We start from the raw sequence: 12,971 nt of genomic DNA on the forward strand, positions 1-12,971 counted from the left end.
ATGCTGGATCCTTGGCCCCTCCTGCCATGACCTTAAGGGGGCAGAGGAAAACTAGCATCCAGCCAGGCCTCCCACTGACCACCAGAGGGGATCCCCCAAACCAGGAACTGTTATCTACCGGGCATCTTAACGACCAGTCACTTACCGACCAGGAGTGCCAGCTCCTACTCTGTGTGGGGAGCCCAAGCCGGAGCACCCAGGCAGCAAGTACACTGAGTGTAAAAATCAGTAACAAAAACGTCTTTGGCTAACGAGGGTGAGCCCAGTAGTGTAGCGGGGGTCCTGACTCTCCCTGCTCTGCAGCGGCCTGTGGGACCCCGACCTCGTCACTCACTTCTCAGGGCCTCGGCCTCAACTATCAAGTAGGCACCCTGGATTACACAGAGATGCCCCCTAGGTTCCCTTCCATAACCAACACGCTTGATGAACCAGCTCTGACTGACGGACGCAGTTGGCCACGGGCGAGTGGCGAACGGAGGGCACAGCACGGGGAGGCGCTGCCTGCCTATTGCTTTCCCAAGGAAAAGCCAGGTGGCCCCGGCTGCCCCCTGCTGGGAAACAGGGGCCTCGGCCTCTGGGGACAAAGTGCTGGGGTGGGGGCGGGGGTGGGGGCTCTGGTCCCTCCCAAAAGATTCCCCCTACTTCAGTCCTGGAGACCCTCCCTGAGGTCACTCTGGGCCCGATACTGGCTTCTTCCCCGGCACCCTGAGCCTTCTACACCTGGCTTGTAAGGATGTCACCCGCGTCTATACCCCAGGATGCCGGCTGGGTCTGCTCAGCCACCAACCAGAACCAAGCCCACATGGGGATTGTGGCCAATCGGGGCCGAAATCCAGGGATAGGAAACTCAGCACAGGCTCAGAATTTCCCCAACACGCCCCGCCTCTTCATTCAGATTCCCATCAAAGCTCTGGGGGAGCTCCCTGCCCTCCCTCCCTGTCCCCTTACCAAAGGCTTTGGCGACATCTCCTGGACAAGTGCAGCCTCCGTCCTTCGAAGAGGAAAAAGCAAGGAGAGGGCGTCAGCGGGGTGCTCAGCCAGGATGTCCCCTCCCCTGGGGTGCCTCGGTCATCCGGAGGTGATATCCGGGCGCACCCCCAGCCAAGGGCAAGCCCCCAGCCAAAAACAGCGACCCTCAGAGCCCGACCCAGCACTCCCGGGTTACCGTGTTCTGACTCAGTTTGCTCCCGTTTGCACCTTCTGTTTGCACCTTCCGTCGCCCCCCTCAAAACCCTGCCGTGTTCCCCCTCGGGGTCTGCCTTGCCCTGGAAGCCCGGGGCAGGAGCCGCTCTGAGACCTCGCCCCCCGCCAGCCCCTCACACAACACGCCGGGCCTGGGCCTTCCGAATTCATTGCTCATCCAAGCAGTCACCTTTCCCTCCTGCCTGCCGGGAGGTGAGGTTTATTTAGGACAAGAGCGGGATTATTTGAAGAGCCAGGGAAAGGACACTGAGTTAGCTCCTGCGTGATTCCAGCCGCTCCACGCACCTCCCGCTCATCTTCACGAATCGTGCCCAGTTAACTTACAATCAAACATGCACCCTGGATCCCCCTCGCCACCCACGGAGGGCACACGCCTGGGGCTAATGCCTGCGGGACGGTCACCTAGGGCCGCCCGGCAGGTCCAGCCACGGGGGTTATGTTTACACACCAGCAACGCGGTGCGGGGCTTCCAGGACGCAGAGCCCAAGGCGCGTCCCTACAGACACAGGCTGCTGCCTGCTCTTCGATGCAGGAGTCCAAGGAGGACGGCGACGGTGGCCGGGAGTTGCAGCCAGACCCCACAGACAGAGAGGCAAAGAAGCAAAGGCCCAGGGGCAGCAGGGGCAGGCCCGTGCCGAGGGCTGGCGTGACAGCCGAGCCCTGAGGTCAGAGCCGGGAGGCGGGACCCGCCCGCAAAGGCGTCACGCCAGCCTTGGGAAGGACACAGAAAACACAGGCTGCCCAGGCCACCTTAGGTCACAACTGGCGGGAAGGTGTGTGCGCCCCTGGATTTGGGGGGCATCTAGTGAACGGAGATGAACCGCTTCATGAACAGCGCCTCCGACGGAGAGCATGGTGTCTCTGTGACTCAATTCCCACCCCCCTTTTTTTTAATGTTTTATTATTCTTATTTTTTTTTTGACACACACACACACACACACACACACAGTGTGAGCAGAGGAGGGGCAGGGAGAGAGGGAGACACAGAATCCGAAGCAGGCTCCAGGCTCTGAGCTGTCAGCACAGAGCCCGACGTGGGGCTCGAACTCACCAACCGCGAGATCATGACCTGAGCAGAAGTCGGACGCTTAACTGACTGAGCCACCCAGGCGCCCCCTGAATTCCCCCCTTTTTTAAGTTCCCTCTAGAAACTAGAACTCCATTTCTGCTTCATTACTTCTTTGCAGTTGGATCAAAGGGTAGGTGTGGAAAGCTTGTCTTCTTTCTTTACGAATCTTTACCGAGTACAAATGCTTCCTCAGTCAAGTCCGTTACAGGCACACCTCGGGAACATTGCTGCTTTGAGTTCCAGACCGCTGCAGTAAAGCGAATACCCCAACAAAGCAAGTCCAGTGAGTTTTCTGGTTTCTCAGCGCGTAGAACAGCTACACGTACGGTGCCCTGTAGTCTACCAACTGTGCAACAGCCTTACATTCTCAAAAAAAGGTGCACACCTTCATTAAAATGTACTTTATTGCTAAAAAACGCTAAACATCCCCTGAGCTTTCTCGGCAAGCCGGGACCGCTGATCACAGATCAGACACCAATATAATAATGAAAAAGTTTGACATTCGGGGAGAATGAACCAAAAGGCGGCACAGAGACGCCAAGCAGGCAGATGCCATTGGAAAAATGGTGCCAACATACTCGCCCATTGGCGGGTTGCCATAACCCTTCAATTTGTAAAAACAAAACAAAACAAAAAACAAATAAACAAACGTGGTATCTAAAAAGAGCACCGAAGCTTGGTGCAATAAACAAGGTATGCCTGTATTCACGAGCAGCTTCTCTGATCCCAGAGGGCCACAGGGTGCTGAGGAACGAACGGTCATTTCGGAAGTAGTGTCTCCGTGGAAGTGACGTGGCCAAGCCGTCCGTGCGAAGACAGTGACAGGACTTGGGATTGTACCTCGTGTCGGTGCTTCCAAACTTCAGCATGTCTACTTTCTCTATCAAAGGTACAAGCCCCCTGTATGCCCTTCGCTCGTCCTGCCGATTTTTAAGTGCTTTATCTCGTTATCAAAACCAGTTTCACATGACAGGGTTTCAAACTTATGACCTCAGAAGAGTAAACAAATTCATGTTCCCATGAAGCTGGACGTTATCTGACTTACAGCACCACACACACACACACACACACACACACACACACACTCCCCAAGTCTTGTACTCACTTGCTTGTGAGTCGCCATGGACTGCCAGGGTGTCTCGAGTGGGGCCCCCACACTTCTGCATTTTTGTGGTTAGTGATGAGGCCCTGGGCTACTGGGACCCTCGAAAAGGAGCTCTTCTCTCCCCAGGATGGGCCAAGACAAGATGCCCACAGTTGAGAGGACTTCGTGATGGGGCACCTGGGGGGCTCAGTCGGTGAAGTGTCCAACTTCGGCTCAGGTCACGATCTCACGGTCCGTGAGTTCCAGCCCTGCATCGGGCTCTGTGCTGATGGCTCAGAGCCTGGGGCCTGCTTCGGATTCTGTGTCTCCCTCTCTCTCTGCCCCTCCCCCGCTTGTGCATTTCCTCTCTTTCTCTCTCCCTCTCTAAAATAAATAAACATTAAAAAAAAATTCTGTAGAAAAAAAGAGGGCTCCATGACGTGTCACGGAGGGGAAATCACACTTACGGCATCTTCTGTTCGGCGCGTTTGTAAAGAGACAACGCAGCCCAAACAAGCCAGACTGTGCATTTAACCCAGTGCAATCCAACGTCACATAATGCTTTAGGGCAAAGGAGGCTGCTCCCTGCTATCATTTCCAGGTAATTTGCAAAAGTTTTTCAAAGCACCCTTTCATGTACCCGGGAGGTAGGGGAGCCGGGGCAAATCTCTACAATCTAAAACACGCATTCGCTTTCACTTATAAACATTCACAGCTGCTGGGAGGTTATCAGAAACAAGGTGCCAATATTGGAAGAGCCTCTTGTTTTTGTTGTTCCAGAGTGTTAACATTACACTTTAGTAGAAAAAGCATCACATGACATAAGTGGTAGGAACTTGATCTGTGAAGCGTCAGCCTACCTCTTCTTCTTAAAAATACCTGCTCTTCCCTGGGGGCGCCTGGGTGGCTCGGTCGGGTGAGGGTCCGACTTCGGCTCAGGTCATGATCTCGCAGTCTGTGAGTTCGAGCCCCGCGTCGGGCTCTGTGCTGACAGCTCAGAGCCTGGAGCCTGCTTTGGATTCTGTGTCTCCCTCTCTCTCTGCCCCTACCCCACTTGCACTTTCTGCCTCTCAAAAACAAATTAACACTAAAAAAATTAAAATTCAAAAAAACCTTGCTCTTCTCTCAAGTGGAGGCTGGTGAAGCAAGTAAGGAAGACACAGAGGGAATGCAAATCAAGCACCTACTATGGGCCAGGGGGGTGCTACAACCTTCATTTTTCTATTCGAACACCACAAGAACATAAAGTTGATATTTTGTGGGTGGAGGGAAGCATGAGGGGGGCTCAGGAAGGTTGGGTGACTTGCCCCAGGTCACACAGCTCTACCAATGGAAGGTCACACAGCTCTACCAATGGAAGAACAAGGTTAGAGCCCCGGTTGAGTACACTCTAAAAACGTCTAGAATCACCCTTATCAGAACAGGAGCAGTGGTGGTGGTTATCTTAAGAGGACAGCACTTCTAGTAATCTTCATGTTTATCTGTATTTTCTCACTTTTTGTAGGCTAAACCTGTTTGGGGGGGGGGGGGGATTTTTCAGGCGTCAAAAAAATTCAATTACCTGACATTTCTTTGTTTAGATCTTTGTCTTTTTAATTTTTAAATGTTTATTTATTTATTTTGAAAGAGAGAGAGAGCAGGGAGAGGAGGGCAGAGAGAGAGAGAGGGAGATAGAATCCCAAGCAGGCCCTGTGCTGCCAGTGCAGAGCCCAATGTGGGGCTCAAACTCACAAACCGGATCACGACCTGACCCAAAATCAAGAGTCGGATGCTTAACCGACTGAGCCACCCAGGTGCCCCACTCTGTTTAGGTCTTTCTAAAGAATGGTCTAACTGCTCCTAAAGTGCTATATTAAACCATTAAGATTATCGGAGATTTGCTGAACCATCTTTTCATCCCCGCAGACGGTCCGTGGGTGAATGTGAGTACTAGTGACCGAGTACAGAGAAGGAGAGGGTTGGGGACTACTCCGAACCATCTGGATCCTTACTGTTACCGGCCCTTCCTGATGCAGGGCCTCCTGAGTCTTGATAAGCATGCTCTCTCGGTCTTCATAAAATGTGCTCATTAGAACGCTGGAGCTTTGGGGCGCCTGGGTGGCTCAGTCGGTTAAGCGTCCGACTTCAGCTCAGGTCACGATCTCGCGGTCCGTGGGTTCGAGCCCCGCGTCGGGCTCTGGCCTGATGGCTCAGAGCCTGGAGCCTGCTTCTGATTCTGTGTCTCCCTCTCTCTTTGCCCCTCCCCCGTTCATGCTCTGTCTCTCTCTGTCTCAAAAATAAATAAAACGTTAAAAAAAATTGAAACAAACAAACAAACAAACAAAAAACCGCTGGAGCTTTTGGGGAGCCCCTGGCTGGCTCAGCTGGTTAAGCGTCCAACTCTTGATTTTGGCTCAGGTCATGATCTCACAGTTTGTGCGTTCGAGCCCCACACTGGGCTCTCTGCTCAGCACAGAGCCTGCTTTAGATCCTCTGTCTCCCTCTCTCTCTGCTTTGCCACCCCGCTCACACTCACTCTCTCTCAAAAATAAACATGAAAAAGAAAAAGAAAAAGAAAAAGAAAAAGAAAAAGAAAAAGAAAAAGAAAAAGAAAATGCTGGAGCTTGAGTTAGAAGAAACAACCATGATCCCAGTCAACTTAATCCCAGGACTTCTTTCTAGGTCCTGTGAAGCACCAGTCCAGGTTTGCTGGGTTATCGGGGGGGGGGGGGGGGGGGGGGAAGCGAACTCAGTGGTTGTTCGAAGCTCCCCTTCTAACCTTAGTGCTCCGGGGACTGTCCTCTCCCCACCGGAAGGCATGCGTGGGGGCTGTGTGGGGAAGGACTAGCTGGAAGAACAGAGGAAGGTGATGTCTCCCCGCGCACTGGAATGGAAAACCGATGGGGTCCTGTCCCCACCCTGCATCTTCTGTGACTTCAGCAAGTCTTTCTTTTCCACTCTCCTTGAGCCTCCTTCATTTTCCAAGCTGAGTGGGGCAGGGGGCGGGGGATAGTCAAGGGAAGATTGGATGGAGTACTGGAGATAACAGACCTCTGTGTGAGTGCTGGCTCTGCCATTGCCAGCAGTGATGTTGAACAAGTCACTTAAGATCCCGAGGCTTTCGTTCCTCCCCTGGTTCTGATGGCTAACTTTATCAGCTAGACTGGGCCACGGAGTGCCTAGAAAAGTCTGGGTGTTTCTGGAAGAGTTGTTTTGTGTGTATGTGTTTATTTTCGAAAGAGAGAGCATGCAAGAGTGTGTGGGGTGGGGGTGGGCGAGAGAGGGGGACAGAGGATCGGAAGCAGGCTCTGTGCTGACAGCAGACAGCCCAATGTGGGGCTCGAACTCACAAACTGTGAAATCATGACCTGAGCCAAAGACAGACACTTAACTGATGGAACCACCCAGGGGCCCCAGGAGGGTTTTTTTTTTTTTTTTAAATGAGATTAACATTTCAATTGGTAGATGGAGAAAAGGAAGTGGGTGGGCCCCATCTCATCAGTTGAAGATTTGAATGGAACAAAAGGGCCGACCCTCCTCAAGTGGATTTTTCCTGAGTGACTGCCTCTGAACTGGGACAGGGGCTTTTTCCTACCTTTTAACTCCCAACTGAAATGAAACCGTCAGCTCTTCCTGGTTCTCAGGCCTTCAGACTCCCACTCAGACTATCACTAGACCATCAGCTTTCCTAGATGCCTGGCTTAGCAACTCACCCTGTAGATCTTGGGGCTTCTCACTCCCCCATAATCACATGAACCAGTTCCTTATAATGAATACTCCCTCCCCCTCCTCTCTTGCCACACACACACACACACACACACACACCCTATTGGTTCTGGTTCTCTAGAGAACTCTGACTAATACACCTGTCAAGTGACAATAACAGCTAGTTCTCCAGGCTGTTCCAAAGATTAGAAATTATAAGTGATTTGTGCCAGGAAGGTAATAGATGCTCAATAAATAATAGCCATTCCTTCCTCTAGGTCTGTTTCCACCATTAAAATCCTCTTTTGTGTGATGTCCCTAGCTGACGGTGGCAAGACAAAACTCAGTCACACTTTAATCTTCACCTACGCAGGGGGCGTCCTGAATTTATGCTCTCTGCCTCTTAGAACCCCATGTGGGCCATAATAAATAGAAACCTAATTCAAGTCCAGCCTCTTGAGTGTAAGCGCCTGCTAAGAGCCCCATGCTGTGGCTTCCTGTTCTGAATTTCAACGGCATGGATGTGCAAGTTCAGCAACTAAAGTGTAAAATGAGACAGCTGGAAGGAAACCGGACAGAGTAGCAGATCCAAAATATCTGATGGGTTTGCAGGGGGTTTAGGGATGGCTGGCAAGCGAGAGAAACCTACTTGTGAAACCCTATCAAAGGGACAGTGGAAGAAATGGCTGCTGAACCCCAAGACACTCAGCTAGCCAGGAGGAATGAGCTCAGCTCAAGGGTACCGATCCCACGCGAGTCTGTGAACTTCACCTGGTTTTCTGGCCACAAACGGAACTTCTGACCCCATCTGAGAAATCTCCCACCGTTACTGAGAGCCTCGAAGCACCAGGACCACAAGCCTGGGCTGTCACTATCACTAACTGACAAAAGTCAGAGGAGCTGTTCCCTGGGGACCGGCCGATAAAACCTGACCCAAGCAGGGTAGCTGAGCCTCCACTACAGAAACCAGTGGTTCTCAAAGTTGAGAGCGCATCACAGTTTCCTGGAGGGCTTCTTAAGACGGACACCTGGGCCTCGCCTTCAGAGCTGCCGATGCTGTAGGTCTGAGCCAGGCCCGAGAATTTCTAACAAGTTCTCAGTTGATACTGATGCTGCTTGTCTGGGCACTACACTGAGGAAACCGCTAAGGTGAACTGTCAATGAGGTGGTGCTGTATAAACAGACCCCAAGTTGATTTTCAGTGGCTGGTGTGCAAACAGAGCAAAAATGAGCCATCAACTAAGCAGGTGTGAAGTTTCCAGAAGGACACAAGTATGGGGAACTCAGAACACGTTCATAGCGGAACCATTCATTGGACATTCACTGACCTTGGAAATGGTGGCCATTCAAGAAATATATATGATACGGGGTCCATAAAAGTTTATTTATTTCTGAGAGAGAGAGAGAGAGAGAGTCAGAGTGCGAGTGGGGGAGGGCAGAGAGAGAGGGAGACACAGAACCCGAAGCAGGCTCCAGGCTCTGAGCTGTCAGCACAGAGCCTGATGTGGGGCTCGAACTCATGACCCGTGAGATCATGACCTGAGCTGAAGCTGGATGCTCAACTAACTGGACCACCCAGGTGCCCCCGGGGTCCGTATTTTGATGAAGACTCTTAATGGTGAAAATTATCATGTAATAGAGATTCATGACTAAATTACACATGGTGCTTTTGTGGCCAACTTCTGAAGAGTCGAATTTGCTAAGATGGGGTCCAGGGATATCTTTTTAAGAAAGCTTCTGTGGTGACTCTCATGTAGCCAGCCCAAAACAAGGCCAAAGTGGGGACCTAAGGACCACTGCCCTACATCATACTGGAGACTGACGCAGTTTGAGGATCTCAGGGAGCTGGGTCACCGCATTCAGCAAAGGGCTTTACATCACAGTGAACGGGTGTTCATCTGGGCCCCGGGACAAGCGCTCAGGGAAGGGGTAATGAATGGAGGTCCTTACAACTGTCAGCAACCAATAAACCTGTCATTTATTCCACACAGTAGATGTTCCATAAACACTTGCTGATTGGATGGACGGATGGACGAAAAACTCGCACGAAGAATTAGGAGGAGGACACTGCACTGGACTGCAAGGTAAGGACAGGACCCCAGCTCCGGGGAAGCAACAGCGACAGCAACCCAATTGCCACGGTGAGGCTCGACACGAGGGAGTATGCACGTAGGGGTTTTTAAAGAGTGTTATTATGTCCCCAAAGCAAGTCCAGAAATCAAACATCAACATGCCGAAGTGCTGAGCTGAAACCAACACGACATCATTCTGCAGGGATATGTAATTTGTTTGACGCATTTGTGTGTTGTTTTTAAATCACCTATCAATTATTTAACGTGGGAGCCCAGCTGAGCAACCGAACACTGAAAAGAGTCAACAGTGTTACAGGACCACTAAAATCATGCCACTAATTCAGAATTTGTAAAGAAAATTACACATATGTGATTTTTAGAAACATAAATGCAAAATAAACATGTTATGTATATAAAACATGCACATAAGTGGAATATGTACCTAACTGTATATAATGTAATGAATGTATACTAAGGGAACGTGTATTTTTATATTTACATTATATATTCTTGATTATATATTTAATTATATGGTTAATTATACATTACATATATTTTTATGTAAGTATGTAATATATTTTATACGTTTATATTTATTTTATACGTATGTACAAATTTATACGTGTGTGTGTATATACACGTATTTATAAAAACATCCACATAAGTGGAAACTGTGGTTGTCTTTCAGATTATATCCCACATGTTGTCCTGTTCTGAGCATCTTTTTTTTTTTTAATTTTTTTTTAATGTCTATTTATTTTTGAGGGACAGAGTGGGGAAGGGGCAGAGAGAAAGGGAGAGACAGAATCTGGAGCAGCCTCCAGGCTCTGAGCAAGTGTCAGCACAGAGCCCGACTCGGGGCTCGAACTCACAAACTGCGAGATCATGACCCGAGCCCATGTCGGACGCTTAACCGACTGAGCCACCCAGGCGCCCCTCGAGCACCTTATCTGGAAGGGAAGAGCAGGGGACCGTCTCTGTGACTGTCTGCATGGCAGTCACCACAGCAGTAAAGGTAGTGTAGAACCACGGCTGAGGTGAGGACAGATTTTAACTCGGCATTCATTCACTCACTCGATCCTTGATGTTTAGAGGCTGAGCACCACGCCGCAGTCCTTCCGGGAGCTTCCTGGAAGAGCTGCTAGATCACGCTCCCTGCCTCCCCTCACCCCTTCCCGTCTTTTCTGAGCCCACAGAAATGTAACTTCTGCCCCCACCAAGCCACTGCATCGGCCCTCACTCCGGTGACTTGTCACTGGCAGCATTTCACAGCACTGCAGGTGGGACTAGCTAACATGAAGTCGTCCTGGAGGAGGGTGCGTCCCTAATCCGACACAACTGGAGTCCTCCCACAAAGGGGAAACATGGACACACGCACGCACACGGGGCAGACGCCACAGGAACACGAGGCTATGGTGCCACCAGCCGAGAAACCACCAGAAGCTCCAGAGGCTGGGAACAGAGGCTCCCCCACGGCCCTCGTGACCCCGCAGATACCTCGATCTCAGACCTCTGGCCTCCCCAACGGGGAGACGGGGAGTTTTTCTCTCGTTTGATCCACCCAGGTTGGGGTGCTTTGTAGCCAACTAATTTGCGGCTCCCTCGTTCTCTCAAAGCTCCCCGCGTAGCCCCCATCCTGCTGCCTACGGCCTTGAGTTGTTAGTGACTAATGTGCCTGGGGAGCAGGGCCTGGGTCTCCGCCAGATGTCACCGCTGTGACCAAGGTGCCCGGCTCACTGCCAAGCCCACGGGATGCCAAGTGGATGAAGGGTCAAGGAGCAGGGGCCTCCCCGAAGCCCCGAGGTGTTCCCACGTGCACCCCCCCTGCCCCGCCGGGCACTTACGGAGATGATGTGCCCCTTCAGGCCGTGGGCGGAGTCCGCACACTCGATCACGGCACTCAGTTGGGGGTAGCCCACCCCGGTCTTGGTGCGGGTGGTACACACAGAGCCTGGATGGTGGGAGGAGCGGGGCCCAAAGAGAGACGGTTAAGAACGAGCCTCCAACCCCGGCATTGCCGGCGGGGAGGGGGTGGCGGTGAACTTTCTTTCCGTGGAGGCGGGGCGGGTGGTTAGAACCACACCATCTGGCCTCGTCCCTTCCGGTCCTCACCGCCGTCAACTGCGGCTGCCCAGGACGCCCTCTCCCCACCCCCTGTCGCTGTCACTCACCTGTGCCATCAGCCCCCACCGCATGGCCACAGACCGTCCCTGTGTACGCTCCGACCCTTCCCACGTCCCTCACTTCCCCTCACAGCCACAGTATACTTGCAGGGACCCCTTGGTCTCCTCCCATGGCCTCTCTACCTGCACCGTTGGTCAATCTCTAACTTCTCCGAGCCTCACAGCCTCGCCTACAAAATCAGCAGCCTGAGGTTGCAATGGGGATGCCACGGGGCCCGCGGGGCTAGCAGGCAGCCCTGGAGAAGAGGGAGCCGCACCCACCCCATTCCTGCACCCTCTCCCACCCAGGTCTGTCGACCGGCCCCGGCCTCTTGGGCTTTGCGATGGCCCACCCTCTCCAGAGCTCCCATCCAGCCTGGCCTGTGGGGTCCGCTTCCGTGTCAGGAAGCCTCCTGAAGCCCTCTGCCCCCTTTGACCTCTGCCCTCTGCCTTTCCCACCGTCAACCCCAGTCCTGGCTGACGGGTCAGCCGGGTATTATCCAGCTATGTCCAGGCCGAGTCATGCCAAGAGCACCACCATCTCGAGCACACGTACCCCTGCTCAAGTCCCGTCCCTCCCTCCCAACAAGTTAGCACCCCCTACACCCCAAGATCACCCGGACTGAACTCCCGAATGTCCACCTGCCGCCCTCCCCTGCCACCTCTCCGTCCCTCCTGCTCCCCAGACGCCGGCCACGCCGACCTTCCAGCTCCTCCGGCAGAACGAGTTTCTCCCCACCTCGGGGATCCTCTGTACGCGATGTTCTCTCCGTCCAGCACTCCCTGTGAACCAAGCCCCCGGTCCTGCCAGCCCTTCTCATCTTTCAGGCTTCATCTTAAATGTCACCACCTCAGGGGAGTTGCTGTTCTGACACAGCACTCGCTTCAGAAGAAGCATTTAAATAATGATTTGTGTAAGAATGCAGGGGATCTGTTTTCTCTGCTGGATGGTAAGCTCCATGGATATTCATTGTTGCAGATCCAGCGCTGAGAACAGAGCCTTGTACATAGCAAGGGGGCTATAAATAGTCGCCGAAAGAATGCGTGAACTTCAGATAGATGAGTCACCCGCATGCTTCACAGCTCAGTGGACGGGGCTTGAACTCCACTGCCATGACGCTTGGGGACAAGGTGCCTAGAACGCCTTCCTCCTGTCCTGACTCTCCACCACCACCAGTCCTTTCATGCACTGCCCCCCCCCCCCAAATCTCTCCCGGCATCCTCAAGGACAGGATCAGACAGAGAACTGTGTTTATACTTCCAGGACTGGATTCAGCAAGAAAGCCAGAGGCGCGGGGGGTCCCCCTTTCCTCCTGCACCCATCCAGGGCAGAATACACCTCTTGACGTCTATCCTTACAACAGGTGCTGCCGCAATCCCGAAGCCAGTGAGCTCTTCTCCCCACCAGGCACACGCTGCCCCAGCTACCAGCCCTGCATTGTGCAAGGCGGAATTCATTTCATAATTTCTGCTTCATAACTGGCTTCTCGCCTTCTCTCCCACTCCACTGCTAGATCCTTGCGGGAAGGCAGGGACGTGCTGCAGGGGCCCAGAGCTCTGCCCATGTGAGAGACCTACAGAGGGTAGGCCGATCACCTTTCTTGGAAATGGCCGTCAAACAAGGCATGGGAATGGTCTTGATTAATGCTCAGGTCAAAAGGAGAAGCTGGAGACATGTTTCTCCTCCCAGGTACAGG

General features: G+C 52.6%; 1 protein-coding gene across 3 annotated transcripts in view; it reads right to left on the reverse strand.

Moving 5' to 3' along the window:
* GMPR (guanosine monophosphate reductase) overlaps positions 1–12,971 on the reverse strand; it is a 44,731-nt gene that overhangs the window by 5,322 nt on the left and 26,438 nt on the right. For all 3 annotated transcript variants that reach the window (XM_047859914.1, XM_047859912.1, XM_047859913.1), the window contains 2 exons: positions 10,957–11,063; positions 949–991 (listed from right to left, as the gene is read on the reverse strand). In XM_047859914.1, coding sequence (XP_047715870.1) covers positions 949–991; positions 10,957–11,063 — 150 coding nt within the window. The remainder of the gene's footprint in view (positions 1–948; positions 992–10,956; positions 11,064–12,971) is intronic.

This window comes from Prionailurus viverrinus, chromosome B2 (genome assembly GCF_022837055.1).
Source record: "Prionailurus viverrinus isolate Anna chromosome B2, UM_Priviv_1.0, whole genome shotgun sequence".
Taxonomy (NCBI): Eukaryota; Metazoa; Chordata; class Mammalia; order Carnivora; family Felidae; genus Prionailurus; species Prionailurus viverrinus.